At 40.9% G+C, this 17,168-nt stretch overlaps 1 protein-coding gene across 19 annotated transcripts in view; it reads left to right on the top strand.

Moving 5' to 3' along the window:
* The first annotated feature begins 1,533 nt into the window (after positions 1 to 1,533).
* Positions 1,534 to 17,168, top strand: part of BEST3 (bestrophin 3) — a 74,442-nt gene continuing 58,807 nt past the window's right edge. For 10 of the 19 annotated variants that reach the window (XR_003680060.2, XR_008617533.1, XR_008617532.1 and 7 more), the window contains exons 1-4: positions 1,592 to 1,672; positions 3,292 to 3,466; positions 7,146 to 7,240; positions 7,922 to 8,155. Coding sequence is in view for 6 of the 19 variants with exons in the window: in XM_028490383.2 (XP_028346184.1) it covers positions 3,315 to 3,466; positions 7,146 to 7,240; positions 7,922 to 8,155 (481 nt within the window). In the remaining 13 variants the exon portion in view is untranslated. Of the gene's footprint in view, positions 1,673 to 3,291; positions 3,467 to 7,145; positions 7,432 to 7,921; positions 8,156 to 15,915; positions 16,165 to 17,168 lie in introns of those variants that run through there. The other 9 variants (XR_003680062.2, XR_003680061.2, XR_008617531.1 and 6 more) reach the window with 8 other exon arrangements.

The raw sequence follows: 17,168 nt of genomic DNA, 5'->3' as shown, positions 1-17,168 counted from the left end.
TTTGGATCATCTTTACTATCATTACTCTGAATTCTTTTTCAGGTAGACTGCCTATTTCCTCTTCATTTGTTTGGTCTGGTGGGTTTTTACCTTGCTCCTTCATCTGCTGCATATTTCTCTGCCTTCTCATTTTGCTTAACTTACTGTGTTTGGGGTCTCCTTTTCACAGGCTACAGGTTCGTACTTCCCATTTTTTTTGGTGTCTGCCCCCAGTGGGTAAGGTTGGTTCAGTGGGTTGTGTAGGCTTCCTGTTAGAGGGGACTGGTGCCTGTGTTCTGATGGATGAGGCTGAATCTTGTCTTTCTGGTGGGCAGGACCACGTCTAGTGGTGTGTTTTGGGGTGTCTGTGAACTTAGTATGATTTTAGGCAGCCTCTCTCCTAATGGGTGGGGTTGTGTTCCTGTCTTGCTAGTTGTTTGGCATGGGGTATCCAGCACGGGGCTTGCTGGCCGTTGAGTGGAGCTGGGTCTTAGATAGTGTTGAGATGGAGATCTCTGGGAGACCTCTTGCCGTTTGATATTACATGGAGCTGGGAGGTCTCTGGTGGACCAGTGTCCTGAACTCGGCTCTCCCACCTCAGAGGCTCAGGCCTGACACCTGGTCGGAGCACCAAGACCCTGTCACCCACTTGGCCAGGTACGTGGGGAGTTTCTTGCCTTTTGGGAAGTCTGAGGTCTTCTGCCAGTGTTCAGTAGGAGTGTAGATGTATTTTTGATGTATTTGTGGGGAGGAAAGTGATCTCCATGTCTTACTCCTCTGCCATCGTCAGATGGATGAATCTCATTCAAAGATTCAATGCTTACAACTTTACATCCTCCAAATCCAGCAAAAGTCACTTTCAATGGAAACCCACTGCACAATTGCTGAGGATTATTTTCTGTTGTCTGAAACTCTTCTTGTGCAAGTCTTCTGGGACTGCTGCACAGAGCCTACTTCCATCTCAGCAGAAAGCCCATTCTAGACTCTCCTGTGACTCACGTTGCAGGCCTCTAACTTCTCAACCATCCTGGTTAATAAGGAGCCAATGAGGCAGAAACTGAGAAATGGGAGTCCCTCATGGTCAGCACTATGATGGCACTCTCCTGGCCTTAAGACTCTTCAATGATCCTTTCTCTGGGTCCTTTCCAATTGGGCCTGGGTTTTTTCTCATGCTTATTTTTTTTAATGGAAGAGCATTCTCAGTACCTCTCAAATGAGTGAAAATCCTGTTTATGTTCTTGTCTGCCCCAGTTTAAGGCTTCACAAGAATTTATTCCCATTTTAAGCACACACAGACTGTTCCAATTCCCTTTTTTTGGCTGGTGGAGCCTCTTCAGAGCACTTTAGGGGCAAATGGCTCTTTCTTCCTTGATCCCAGGGTAGAGTCCAAATGAAAATAACAGACTTAGGTGACCCAAGCTCCTTCACATTACCTCCAACTTCTCATTCAAAGTGGTGCTTCAGGCGACAGGTGGAGTTATAATTATAGATTAGAAAAAAGCCACATCAGCAGCTGTTGCTCCTGTTTGTTTCCGGCTATCACTGTCACCACTGGACAAATTGGCATAAACAGTTCTCCAGACTCCGCAGGAGTGAAGGGTGAGCCGAGAGTACAACACCGACCCGAAGGCACCTCTGCAGGGAGAGCCTGGAGATTGCCTTTCCTGTCGGAGACTCCAAACCAAACAAATAGGTTAGTGCACAGAGTATACCTATGCATTTTACCTCTGACCTCTACTCGATGTGATCTTGGTTTTTCTGACAGAGCTGTAACAGAAGGGTGAACTGTTAAAGGAAAGAGAGTCATTTAAGGACTGTTATTCAAAAGTCCAGTGCCCGTGAGAACAAATTATGAAATGGGCTTAATTTATTATGCTCCTCTCCCAGTTTTGGCTGTATTCGCATTAGACAAAGAGACAAAGTGAAGATGGAAAAATGAAACTGCTTTTGTGGCCTGAGTCCCAACCTTTCGTAATGATACTTACTTTTGCCAAAAAAAGCTCTGGTTTCTTTGTTAAAATCAGTAGTTGAAGCCTTAGGTTGGTGATTGGAAAAAAAAAAAAAAATACCGCTCCAGAATATAGCTCCAGAGTTTCACTTTTTTTTTTTTTTTTTTTTTTTTTTTAGGGAAACTAGGCAAATGAGAATTGGATTTTTTCTCTACCTCTGAATAAAGACAGAAAATGTCCTTGTTTATTATAAAATGTGTGCTGTAGGCTACTTTGTATACGAAATCTGCTATAGGATTTATTACTTATGTCTAGTACAGTTCTACCTAAAAACTCGATCATTTCAGTCTAAGTAGCTCTGTAAGACTCCTCATAGATCCTTTTGAAAGCAGAAGGTTTCAAAGAAATTTCATTTTCTCTGTGTATGCTTTGTGTTAGAAAGCCGTGGAGCAGGATTTTCAAACAAAGATTAGTTTTGGGGCATCTTCTCAAAACCTGAATGTTTAGTGTCTTGGTGAAGAGCAATGGAATTCCAGAGAATCCACTGAAAACTAGGCTTTGGGGCCCAGTTCTCATCCCACCCACATCCATGGAACAGTCCAGGTGGAAAGAGTCCTAAATAATGGCCTCATTTTTTCAGCTCCAAACAGAAGGTGCCCCATCCCTAAGCATTTTACGTGGGACTTTTCAATGGGAAAATGCACCTTACTTAGTATCACTGTGGCCCAACGTTTTGTCTACCTTGTGAAGTGCACAGAGTGCTAACTATGCACTCAGAGCTCCACTAGAGAGACAACTAAATTCAAACAACCAAAAGTAACCCATCAATTAAATTCCCACAAGGGGCTGGCTTCTCCTGATTTCTAAGAGAGCCATAACTTTCTTTTAGGAAATTTAAGGGTGAAATAAATACCTCTTCACACATTTTAGCAAATAAAGCCCCAAACAATAAGTTTGACCACTGTTTTTGAAAAGGTCAATTAATATAGCATATCAATACCTTAAATCTTCCCATGGATTCAGAAAATATATGATAGATCATAATACACCATATCTCATATATCTCATTCAGTCATTCAAATATTTATTGAGTAATGGCTATATAATCTCAAAATATTTAGAAATGAAGGCAAGCTTAAGATTTCTAATATTTCTTTTCCAGACACTCCTTTCTTCCCCTTTTCTACTAAAAGATTTAGCACTGAGTTGGTGGTTATCTCCAAATTCCAAATTGTTCAAGCTGAGAAAGGCAAAAAGTAGAGATGGTTGACTGTTTGCTGGTTAGGGTTTCTTTTGAGATACAGATTTATGCTCTGTCTTAAACATTGCTTTTTACTTGTGTGTTGTCTTCTTGCTCTTCTAGAAAAAAAAGAAAAACTATCCAAGATGACTGTCACTTACTCCAGTAAAGTAGCAAATGCGACTTTTTTTGGATTTCATAGGTTACTCCTCAAGTGGAGAGGCAGCATCTACAAACTACTATACAGGGAATTTATTGTTTTTGCTGTACTTTACACAGCAATAAGTTTTATGTACAGGTACTTTCCTTTGCGTGTGTCCTTAAATGGCCATTAGATAGCATATATGAATACAGTCTCAAAAATCCAAGCCCTTTGGCTGCCGCTGACTTTTTGTATTATGTAACCTCCTCCTTTGCATGATTCTCTGTTGCCTACTTCTCCCCAGGACTGGGTATTTTAATCCACACCTAACCATTTTTAGGATGTTAAATAGACTCTAACCGTCATGTTCAGGTGGCTCTCATTCCAGCCCCACCTTAATTGGTCATGATGAGGTATTAGTTGTGCTTCAAGAATTTTGCTATAGGCATAAAATGAAAGATTTATACTTAGAACCTCACTAAGTGATGATTTTGAACGGCAAATTCCACAGAAAAATAATTATTTGTGCTTCTCTGAACTATGTTATTCATAGTTTGAGTTTCTGATTTGACAGCTTGCAATGACTACCTACATAATTAACATGTTCGTGAATAGTGTGTATCAGGCAACTTTCCTTCCTCTTTCCTGGAATGACGAAATCTTAACCAAGTTGGTGCCCCCAACCTTATCAATATCTCAATTAAAGAAAAGGCCTGAAAACTAATTTATTTTCTTTATATCTTCTGAGTTCAGGGCACATTATAGTCATAAAAGATGTTTATTCTTTATAACCTCACAACCTTTGCCTGTCAGATTGACAGGAAATATGAGCAACATCATGTCCAAGAAATACTTTTATAACTAAAAATTATAGTCTTAATAAAATTTTATCAGTATTATAAAAGGGAAGCTTTATTAGTTTTTTAAATTAATATTGATTGCATACATTTCTTCTCTGGGGAAAGTTAAAACTTAAAATAGAAAAGCTAAAGGTTTTTGAGGCTGTATTTCCACCTTTTCTGTGTTCATCAGTTTGTTCTTTTTCTTCTGCATACAATGGACAAATTTGTGAATCATTGTTTTCACCTACATTCTTCCTTGCAGCAACAGGACACCATGTGAAGAAGAGGGACATTAATTTGGCTAGCTGATAATGACCAAAATAGAATAGGAAGAGTTACTTTGCCTACATATCAAATCTACAGTTCCAAACAAATGTATATATTGGTATACATTTTGGCAAAATATCTTTACAAGGAAAGTTTTATTAAAAACCTCTGATAATTTTTCAGATTTGTCTTCTAAATACGGTATTATTTTGATTATTTATTTATGTGTCACCTACTCCTTCAGAATATGAAATGGTGGAAGGCACTTGATGCTTCAGGATAATTGTCTCATTAGTTTATTTTTACTAATGTGAATTTATTGCTGCTACTGCCTCTTAGAATAGAATAGCTCTTAGAACAGTTGCATTGTAGCCAGAAATGCTCCATGGGGCCTTAACTTTGACTCCACTATCTTATTTATACCCCACAAAATTGTATGCACATGTTTTCTAAAAACCAAAGAGTGCTTACATTTATAACAATTATCATTAGTTCAAGCCATTTTTCATTTTTTAAAGTTCAAATGTAAAAGTTTGTTAAAATAGACCCTTATATGTTGATCAAAGCTCTACCAAGAACTACAGGTTGAATCTGTCAAGAAAGTCAGACATTCCTGTAGACAAATACAGACATAGTTTCATTCTCATGTCTACTAATGATGCTAAGTTTTTTAATCCTGTTTTAAGCAAATAGTTATACCTAGCAAAAACATCATAAGACAGAACCAGAATTCACTAGTTTGATTATATCTCTTTTTATTTTGGGATGGATTTGACAAAATACTCGCTGTGGTACTTTCTAGCCAGTAAAATTTCTATGTGTCTATCAGCAAAATACTTTTTCCTTTGGCCAACTATTAATAGTAACAACCACTTTATTATTGATTAAGTGTGACACCATATGCTAAGTGGTTTTATATATCATATATTCTTTAATCCTCATAACATTCCTGATACATATCGATAGGTATTAATTATCCCCATTTACAAATGAGAAAACTGAGACTCAGAGAGATTTTAAAATATGCTCCAAATCCAAATCTGTTAAGTGGCAGATCTGGGATTCAAACCTGGCTCTGTTAAACACTACGGTCTGTGCTCTCCACATTTAAATTCTCTCTGATCATTTTTATTTGAGTACCAGAAACCATTCTGGCTGTAACTTGTCATCAGCATGACCTTGATAGGCCTGTCCACCAGGTGATGCCTCTCTTGTCAGCTTTTCTTGATTTCAGAATTCCTGACACCTTTTCCAAGCTGAGGCAGGAACTCCAAGCCCACCCTGCACCCACACACCTCCTTGGTCAGCACCAGCTCCCAGGTCTTCATCTGCAGTTTGATCGGTGGCTCACTGTCACCTCATTATCCCTCTGCATCCTTCTTCAAAGTTCTACTGACCCAAATAGGCCTCTGACACATGCTATGATGAGTGTTTCCAAGGGATTCCTTCCTCCCTTGGAAAAGCTGCATTCATTCATTTATTCAAATTCATCTGTGTTTTCTTTCTGGATTTTGATCATTATTATTAACCTGCCTTGAGATAGTTCTTCTGATTCTGAATCTCCTCCTTGCAACATAAATACCAATAATAACTTCATTAAGTGGATTTATGTTTAACAATACCAGAAAATGGGTTTGTGTCAGATCCATAATATAATTTTTTTTTTTTTGCTGTACGCGGGCCTCTCACTGTTGTGGCCTCTCCCGTTGCGGAGCACAGGCTCCGGACGCGCAGGCTCCGCGGCCATGGCTCACGGGCCCAGCTGCTCCGCAGCACGTGGGATCTTCCCGGACCGGGGCATGAACCCGTGTCCCCTGCATCGGCAGGCGGACTCTCAACCACTGCGCCACCAGGGAAGCCCCATAATATAAATTTTTATATTTATACTATAGAAATAAAAACCCACCAAACATAATTATAAAAATTTCACTACTAATTGTTAAATCTGTGTTGTTTTATATTTTAAATGTATACTTTTAATTTTTTTATTTTGAAAATTTTTTTAAAGATTTTTTTTTTGATGTGGACCATTTTTAAAGTCTTTATTGAATTTGTTACAATATTGCTTCTGTTTTATATTTTGGTGTTTTGGCCCCAAGGCATGTGGGATCTTAGCTCCCCGACCAGGGATCGAACCCATACCCCATGCATTAGAAGGCAAAATCTCAACCACTGGACAGCCAGGGAAGTCCCTTAAATAACTGTAGGCTTTAAAATAAACAGTTATAACATCCCTTGAAGTACAACATGTATAATCAAGAATGTACTAAGTAGCATATTCATGAAAAAGTAAGATCAGGATGTCGAATCCAGGGTTATTATTCAATAATTACTTAATAAGTGTAATCCACTTAAGGCACTCTTTTTTTAAGTACATATGATGAATAATTGGAAAATGGACTCTTTTATGAAGTATTTTGCTCTAAATCCAATGCATTAATCATATAAAAATTTAAAAATATGAAGTATTTAAAAATAAGATGGTTACTATGTCCCACTGTGTAATGACCAACAACATTTATGTACTAAAAACATTAGTACTTAAAACATTCAGCAGTTAAAAAGGTTTTGAGATACATCAGCTTAGGTAGAAAAGAAAAAGTTATTGCTCCTTAAAAAAAAAAATTGAGGTTATTTTCGCTTAATTGTTTGCACTGAATGTCACTTGCAAAGCAGGTGCAGAAGTATAATATCATAAAGGGCTGTGCATTTTATTTTTGCTCCAGATTGTTACTTACAGGAGCCCAAAAACGTTACTTTGAAAAATTATCAATTTACTGTGACAGATATGCTGAACAAATTCCAGTAACCTTTGTGCTTGGTAAGTATAGGTCACACGCAGAATGCAGCCACACAGCTGTCTCCGTTAGGATAACACCAATGACTCTGCATGGGAGTGTTTCCAAGCTGAGAGGCATGCCTGAAAAGTCACTGCTTGCAATAGAACCAGAATCATCCATAAGGTTTACCTTCAAGCCTGCTTTCACTAAATTAACAACCAACAAGTTTGAGGTAATAATCTGCTCTTGGACAATTCAGCTTTCTTTTCACTAACTCTCCATTTTTTTTTTTTTTTTGCGGTACGCAGGCGTCTCACTGTTGTGGCCTTTCCCGCTGCGGAGCACAGGCTCCGGACGCGCAGGCTCAGCGGCCATGGCTCACAGGCCCAGCCGCTCCGCGGCATGTGGGATCTTCCGGGACCGGGGCACGAACCCGTGTCCCCTTCATCGGCAGGCGGACTCTCAACCACTGTGCCACCAGGGAAGCCCCTAACTATCCATTTTTGCCGCCAATATTTGAGTTCTAATACCCACTTACTGGGTGCTACAGCATTGCAAGGCACAAATTACATTTTTTTTTCTGGAGGGCAAAATCATCAGATATGGATAACAACATATTTTACACCCCGATCCCTAAAAAAACTAAAATTCTGCTAAAAGCGTCATTGTCAACAATATGTCTACAGTAAGAAATTGCTTTACAATTTCCTGTTATTCTACAGGGTTTTATGTTACTCTGGTGGTGAACCGATGGTGGAACCAGTTTGTGAATCTGCCCTGGCCAGACAGGCTGATGTTTCTCATCTCCAGCAGTGTTCATGGAAGTGACGAGCATGGACGCCTGCTCAGGAGGACACTGATGCGCTATGTCAACCTCACATCCCTGCTCATCTTCCGCTCGGTGAGCACGGCTGTGTACAAAAGGTTTCCGACGATGGACCATGTGGTTGAAGCAGGTATTAGAAATGACTTTTCCTTCCATGGGGCTCCTCTTGACCTCGATCAGAACTTTCACAGTTCCTTTGAAAATGCCTTTTATTTATTCATTCATTCAAGAAACATTTACTGATTACCTATCATGTGCCAGAAACAGTCTTAAGAGGTAAAAATGAATAAGTCATGGTTCCTGCCCTCAAGAAGTGTACTTGGGAGGCAGCGCAAAGGAAACAGCAGACAGTCAACCTCAAATTAAGTTGCAAACAGTCACATGGTCCATAATATAATAATTATCATATTTATTCAAACCTTCTGTAATATCACCTTACTTTTTCTAGCACTTTACAGTTTATGCACTTTCATAAATATTATTTCATATGGACCTCAAAAAAACCATGAGAGATTCAGAGAGGTTATGACCTGTCCTGGATCACATAGCTCATTAGTGAGAGAGCCAAAATTTCAATTCAGGCTCAGAGCTCCTAACTTAATCCTTCCCCCCACACTTACCAAACACAGCAGATCCTGGTAGGAACCAGAAATGCAGCTTTTCATCTAGGCAGAGCCTGAGAGGTGGCAGTAAAAGGCTGCTATAGTGGGGGTCTGCTGTCTCTTCTATTCCTCAGAGTAGATGCAGTTTTGTACCTGGGCTTCTGGACACAGGATGCTGAGAACAAATCACGTTTGAAGAATGGTTCTCTTTGGTGTGTTAATTCTTAGCAAAGAAGCTGTTAAACCAGCCTTCAAGGGGATGAGGATTAAATGAGATCATTGTTGGCACGTACAGAATAAAAATGGGGTTTTGTGCTGGGTTGTCTTTGATCCATCTGAGAGTATGTTGGAATGTATACATGAATATATAGTAGATATAGGAACCATGAGATGATTCTGCCTTTATATTGAGTACAGTCTCAAATTAGGTTGCTTTATCCAGTCTCCTTTTCTGAAATGTCCTTGAAAATATATATATATATATATATATATGTATATATATATATATATATATTTAAGAGTAGTCATATTTATTCAAACCTTCTGTAATATCACCTTACTTTTTCTAGCACTTTACAGTTTATGCACTTTCATAAATATTATTTCATATGGACCTCAAAAAAACCATGAGAGATTCAGAGAGGTTATGACCTGTCCTGGATCACATAGCTCATTAGTGAGAGAGCCAAAATTTCAATTCAGGCTCAGAGCTCCTAACTTAATCCTTCCCCCCACACTTACCAAACACAGCAGATCCTGGTAGGAACCAGAAATGCAGCTTTTCATCTAGGCAGAGCCTGAGAGGTGGCAGTAAAAGGCTGCTATAGTGGGGGTCTGCTGTCTCTTCTATTCCTCAGAGTAGATGCAGTTTTGTACCTGGGCTTCTGGACACAGGATGCTGAGAACAAATCACGTTTGAAGAATGGTTCTCTTTGGTGTGTTAATTCTTAGCAAAGAAGCTGTTAAACCAGCCTTCAAGGGGATGAGGATTAAATGAGATCATTGTTGGCACGTACAGAATAAAAATGGGGTTTTGTGCTGGGTTGTCTTTGATCCATCTGAGAGTATGTTGGAATGTATACATGAATATATAGTAGATATAGGAACCATGAGATGATTCTGCCTTTATATTGAGTACAGTCTCAAATTAGGTTGCTTTATCCAGTCTCCTTTTCTGAAATGTCCTTGAAAATATATATATATATATATTTAAGAGTAGCACGTTTTGTTTGTTTTTGGAGGTTTGGGGGCTTTTGTTTGATTTGTTTTTGTCTTCTCAGATGGCGACATAGCTAGTGACTAAGAACACAGAGTAAGAGTTCAAATCCTTCTCTATTGCTTACCGGCTACGTGACCTTGTCTGAGTTACTTTACCTTTCTAATGCTTCAGTTCCCTCATCCATAGAGTGAGTTTAGAGTGATTTATAATACCTTTTACCTCATATACCTTATAGGCTTGTTGTGATGATTAAATAAGTTAAGATTTGCAGTGTCTAGAGCAGTACCTGGCACATGGTGTGACATGAGTTCTTGCTATTAATAATGAAGTACAACAGCATAACATAGTCCTTTGGTCACTTTAGAAGACTCATTTGATATGACATTCTAGGTCTTCTTGATCCCCTATGACCAGGAGACTGTGAAAGGTAAGGTGGAAATAAGGAAGGAGGAGTGTAGAGGCCGTTGTTAGGGCTACAGAGCAAGATGTGAGAAAGTAATGGGGAGCAAGGAGTCGGTTACAGATTCAGACGAAGGGTACAAAGGGCTTGGCAAATGTACAGGTATATTATGATGTAAAACCAGTCGGAACTTAAAAAAAAATTAACTGCCAACCTTCTTCCAAATTTAAAAGTGGAATACTGCATCAGAATGACCAAGTTTAAAATGCCACTTGGTAACTTATTTTTCTCACCTTAATGTCTAAAGGATCAAATGTGACAAGCATTTCGACCTATGAAAAAAGTCCTAAAAACAAACGAGAAACGTTTGGCCCATTCCAAATGGATGAGTGACAGCTAAAGTTTACTTGGATGAATAAAGGTGACATTTCTGTAGTCCTGACACATCCTTGGAAGGAAGAAAGCACATTCTGACAGGAATCAGACTCCAGGCCCAATTCTCAGAGCGAATCTATCCTCAGCGTCACCTTCATACTAAAAGCACATGGGGTGGCTGGTGACAGAGAGGCCTTTAGGGCCTCTGGTTAGACGTGAGCTCAACGAGGCCTGAGCTGTGCTCAGGCCTGAGGGGCAAGTAGAAACGGCGAGACGAATGGGAGAATGACCTGAGTTCATTTCCTTTAGGTGCACTTTTCAAAATACCGACACTCACTCCCTATCAAACTTACACAAACACCGGTCAGTACTTGCATGGACACTTTCCCCCTTTCCAAGGCATTTGGAACACTCGAATACTTCTCTCTGCCCTACTACCAGTACCCCCAACCACTCCAAGGGCATAGGGGAATCATTTGCTCCTTGATGTGCATTTACACGAGTATGTCTCAAGGTGTGATCCACAAACCCATGGGCCCTTTACATCTTGAATAACTTGAGTTGTTTATTTAAAATGCATACTCCTGGGACTTCCCTGGTGGCGCAGTGGTTAAGAATCCGCCTGCCAATGCAGGGGACACGGGTTGGAGCCCTGGTCCGGGAAGATCCCACATGCCGTGGAGCAACTAAGCCCATGCGCCACAACTACTGAGCCTGCACTCTGGAGCCTGCGAGCCACAACTACTGAAGCCCAAGTGCCTAGAGCCTAAGCCACCGCAATGAGAAGCCAACGCACCGCAACAAAGAGTACCCCCGCTCGCCGCAACTAGAGAAAGCCCGTGCACAGCAATGAAGACCCAACACAGCCAAAAATAAATAAATAAATAAAATTTATTAAAAATAAATAAATAAATATAAAATAAAATAAAATAAAATAAAATGCATACTCCTGAGCCCCACGTCAGTCAGACCTACTGAATCAGAACCATTGTATGTAAGGCCTGGAAAACCTGCATTTAAACATGCTCTTATGTTGCTCTTTTTATATACTGAGGTTTGAGAAGTAAGGAGTCTTTTCTGGGATGCTTATTTTTTTAACCCTTTTTCTCACCCCCGGGGTAAAAGGCTTTGGCATTCGCCAAATAATTCATTACTAATAACAAAACTGCAACAGTTAAGAAAAGGGTGAATTCAAGGTTTTGACCATGCTGGAGGCTCCAGAATTGCTCTGGATGGTAGCCTCTGAGCAGTCTGCTCAGAGGCTACCATCGAGGGGACTTGAATTAGACCTACCTGGACACAACGAGCATCATTCTCACTTCAAGTTTTTGGTCAGTTTTTGTGCCGCGTCTGAAGGAGGAAGAGCACTGAGGGAGACAGGAGGGGGCTGAGCCTTGGCTGGCGGGTGCCCTCTGAGGCCATCACTGATGATTGCAGTGTAAAGGTCTCTACTACTCTCTTTCACCCCTAAGTGTTTTCTCGAAAGGCAGAAGGGGCAGTGGACCAGCATGTGCCCACAGGAACGCAAGGTTTGCATGCTAGGTGGTGGGACCAAGGTTCTGAGCCACTGCCTTCCAAGCTGGGGGACACGCTTCACAGGCAGGGTCCTTCCTGGTCTGCCTCACGGCCACCCACATGGATGGGCACAGACTCTCTGTCGGCTGGCCGCACAGACTTACCAGACTTCCTGCTCCCCAACAGAGAAGGCTGACTCAGTCTGCACGTGGGGTCAGTTTCCAAGCTCTCCCAACTGGGTACGTGTCTCCACCTCTCTCTGTCTGTCCTTGGCCTGTGCCAACGTTTCTGGGAAGAACAGGAAGTTCAGGGATGGCGGAAAATGTTTGGCAGGTGCCCTGAGCCCAGAGCCAGGGCACCTGCTCCGCCTGAGGGCAGAAAGGGCTGGTAGTAAAGCACAGGGGCCCCAAAAGTGTAGGGGCAAAGGCAGGAGGCAATGCTGAGGGTGCAAAAAAACCTCGTGTCAGGTGACTCCCTACATAAACCCACCTGTCTGGGAAAGTACATGTTCTCAAACTTCAGTGCACTTTAGATAGTGTTAAAAAATCAGTACTGCTAAAAACGCAGATCCGAAGACACCACCCCCAGAGATTCTGATTCAGTAGGTCTAGGCTGGGGTCCAGGAATGAGTGTATTTAACAAGCCCCTGGAGACTTTGAGGAAGGGGGTCCCTGGATCACACTCTGAGAAACAGGGGGCTTTAAGGAAATGGGAGTTGCCCTCCAAACTCTTTGTATTGCTTCAGGGAGGGTCCCTGTCACAAAGATTCAGAACTAGCAGGAGAAAAACAGTGAGAGGACGGAGAGAATGAAGATCAGCATCTCCTTCTGAAGCGTCTGGCAATTGCTTGGCTACAGCTGGTGAGCTAGGTCACTTACCCGCCGGTCCCTGACATTCCTTGCTGTTAAGCTGGACACTCAAGTTACATTATTCTGGGAAATACATATGCTTTGATGTTACAGGTTACATTTCTCAAATTAAAAATTAAAATTTCTTTATTTGTGCTCCCATGAAAATAGAAATGTAACAGCTGAATGCAAAATAATGTCTATTATGCTGGAAATTCCCTGAACTGGTCTGTTATCAAACAGTTACTTCGCAGAGGAGCTGTAACCCAGGAGTCTCTGTTATTTTCCCTCTTGGCTACAAGCCTGCCCTGGAAAATTCCAGTCGTTTCAATCACCTGCCTTGGAATATGTCACTCATCTAAGTCAAGTCACGTGCGCAATTCCAGATCTTTGCCAATTTAAGTGATGGCCTTAATTGGGTGCTTACGTTATGGTATGAAACTGAATCAAAACATTTTATCTAGGGTTTCACAGTGATCAGGAGAGAAAACATTTCCCTTCAAAATTCTTCACCAGAAGCACAAAAAAAGGAAATGGGAAATTATATGCATTCCTCTAAAAGAAACGTTACTAAATCTGTTACTAAATCTGTCATGCTTTTTGCTCATTTAACAAAGATTTACTGAGTGTATACGGTATGCTAAGCATTGTGCTGAGCACTGGAGCACAGCTGAAAGCGAGGTCCCTGTCCTCGAGGATCACTAAAGATTACTACAAATTTTTTCTTCTATGAATCATTTTCAGAGACAAGCACAAATATATTTACAGCTGAACTTCACATCACTCCATTGCATTTCTATTTCTCTAAAATAGTTTCCTTCTGTGCTTGGTAGCCTGTAAGAGTGGTTAAAAGACAGTAAAATTTAAGGAAAGGACACTGTTTTATGTTCTTAAAGGCCTGGAATCTTAACATGAAGTTCCTTGAGTTTCTGCCCTGATGAGAGAGAGCCTGTGGAGACCCCATCAAGATTCTTATTGACATACAGTTAACAGGCATAAATACAACCGAACGAGCTCCCAATTGTCAAGTGACTGTTGAGATAAAAGTTCTAACTTTAGATGCACTGCCTGGAAGGCTAGCCCCACACTTAGATCATTTAATCTGTAATCTTCTCTCGCTAAGTAAAATCGAATGGATTTTGTATAATATTGACTTTCTGCCCTGTGATCTGCTGTTCACGTTTTTCCTGATGCATCCTGTGCTGCTGGGGTTCCCTGGTCTCTGAAATCTCCCACTGCTCTGTGTTACAGGAGAGATGATCAAGGGGATGGTGGTATTCATGGCTGTCCCAGTTTTTCCTCTGTTGGCTGAACTTTTACAGGCTGAGTCAGTTACCCCTATAGTCTCACGTGATGAGCCCAGAACAGACTGAATGTCGTCTTGTGAGTGCAACTTGACTCACCTATGCGCACTGGCTCTTCATGGGAGAGACAGTACACACCTCCTTGAATTAGTGCCATGGATGGGCAGTCTCAGCCCAATGTTTGAAGGTTCACCACAGCTCTATTTTAGGAGTTAAATCATGGCTCGCCAATCAATGCTTCTCAAAGGATGATTGTAGACCACCACATTCATTGAATTATCAAGGGTGCTTATTTAAATTGCAGGTTCCCAGACAGCCTATGAAATTTGAATCTCTGGGGCTTGCGACCCAGAAATCCACTTCTAAACAAGCTCCCCAGAAGCACTATGTTTGAGCCAGAACAAGGATGCTAAAATGGCCAGCTTGCTGTGTGACTCTGTACTAGGTGCAGTTGTTCCCAAACTTTGTTACAAGATGGAGTCGTTAGGGATCTTTTAAAAATACTGGGCTTCGGGGCTTCCCTGGTGGCACAGTGGTTGAGAGTCTGCCTGCCGATGCAGGGGACGCGGAGCCTGTGCTCCGCAGCGGGAGGGGCCGCAGCAGTGAGAGGCCCGCGTACCGCAAAAAAAAAAATAAATAAATAAATAAAAATACTGATGGTGGCTCACACCCCCAAGAGGCCCGCGTACCGCAAAAAAAAAAATAAATAAATAAATAAAAATAAATAAAAATACTGATGGTGGCTCACCCCCCCAGACATTAGGATTCAATAGGTGTACAGTGCAACCTGGGCATCAGGAGTTTTTAAGCTCCCCAGACCATCCTAATGTGCAGCAAAGTCTAGGAACCACTGCACCACAGCGCATCTATTAACTCCTCCAACTTTATCTGCAAATTGCCTCAGATCTATTTACCCAAAGCAAATGGAATTCTGGGCCACCTGGACAGGCCAGGAGTTAAGAGCACTGATTTTGTGAATGATATTTTCTGTGTGTCATGTGTAGAAGGCAGTAAACTACCAAATAGGATACTAATTTAGAGACAGGAATACGGCTGACTAGAGATGTTTCACTCGTGTTTGACTCGTTAGGAAAATAGAGGAGTTTCTCTGTCTCTGTTCAGCATTGCTAACCCAGAAACTGATTTTACTCAATCATATCCTATTTCAAGCTTTTCACACTGTGGGTTGTAAATTATTATTGGGTTCTTAAATCATTTTAATGGCTTTGAGCCAGCATTTTTTATGGAATGGAATGGAACAGAAGAGAAAATATCAGAGAGCACCTCACACAGAAGAGCCAATAATTGGTTTGGGAACCACAAATATATCTTACTGTGGTTCATGGTTAAAAAAATATATATCTGAATAGTGCCCTCCACAACGCCTTCACAATGTGATTCCATCTCTCTCTCAATCCCATTTTGCCTCGCTTTGATTTTCCCGGTTGACAGGGATTTCTAAATTTCTACCGTTGAATTTAAAGAATGGCTGCAGTTGAATCTGGTGGCTTCATTCCATTCATTTGGAAAGTACAGAGAGGAAAATGAGCCAGGCTTGTTGCAATGTGCCTGAAAAAGTCATCTCTGAGAAGGGCTCAGATGCTGAATGCACAACTTTCTCTTTCAGAAAGAATTGGCAATAAACCCATCCTGCCTAAAAGTTTTGAGAAGCAGAGCTTTTAGCTCTTCTCCTAATAGAGCCTCATGTACGCACTCTGCTTTAACGGCAAAAGACATCTGCCTCAGCTTCAACTGAATCTGCGATTACCGGAATATTGTTTATTAATGGACTTAATTGGTCCTTTGGTTTGAAGGCAATAAAATTTTGCCTTAAAGTAGCAGATCCTACTCCATCAAACCACAATTCAAGACACAAGTAAATACAAACATATATGTGTGTGTGTGTATATATATATATATTTTAACTCTGAAATAATTGAAATATTAGAAAGGGTTCTTCGGGATATGCAATATGAAAATTGCTGAGCAGAGCTGAACTAGCCAGAAAACTAGAAAGAAAAAAGATAGCAAGAGAAATTCAAGGCAAATGTAATGGCAAGATATTGAATAAAATAGCAATGTCAGGGTGTGGATGGGGTCTGAGGGAGCGTGGCATGAAGACAGACATGTGAAGGAGACAAGGTAGCGTGAGGACCAGCCAACTGATGGTGCAGCCAAACTGTAGCAAATCAATACCTGTGGTTAACACAGCCTTAGAGATGAGGATAATGACCACATTCTGAATATATCATCAGTCTCTGGTTAAAATGGCCTGAGGCACTGTTGAGGATAACATTCCATGTAATAACAAATGCTCTTTGAATTGATTTGATTAACAGTCTAGACTTTTCTTTCAATGGACCAACAACTCAATTTCCAAAGATGGGGTTACTTTGGATAAAATGTGTAACCTTGCAGGAATTAACAAAAATTATTCTGCCTGTACACTCTTGGAGGATACATTAATGTCTAGTTCATCTTTCACAGCATCCAGTAAAGTATGCAATAAATTTGGGCTGAACATTTAAACCCACCCGCCCAGCTTTCCTAGCTTTACACGTCCCTTTCCAATCAGTGGGTGTGCTACACGGCAGGGACTGGGGGGAGGTTACGTAACTCTCGCTCTAGGGTTTGCATTAAATTAACCCTCACTCTGCATATTTGCTTTTTGCTAAGAAGCCAAGAAAGGACTTGCCAGCATAAGTTGATCCATATTCCTGAATAAAAAATAACCAGAGGTAAAGTTATTCTTTGGTCAAATGACAGAGATTGCAGCCAGTATATAAATGCAGTCATTTTTGGAAACTGCACTATAAATCCCAAGACTATAACTGTTAGACAATTGACATGAAATGTCTGAGAATAGTCTTCCAGGGAAAA

This window comes from Physeter macrocephalus, chromosome 6 (genome assembly GCF_002837175.3).
Source record: "Physeter macrocephalus isolate SW-GA chromosome 6, ASM283717v5, whole genome shotgun sequence".
Lineage (NCBI taxonomy): Eukaryota > Metazoa > Chordata > Mammalia > Artiodactyla > Physeteridae > Physeter > Physeter macrocephalus.
The sequence above is the reverse complement of the archived record's forward strand: the minus strand, read 5'-3'. Positions and strand labels throughout refer to the sequence as shown.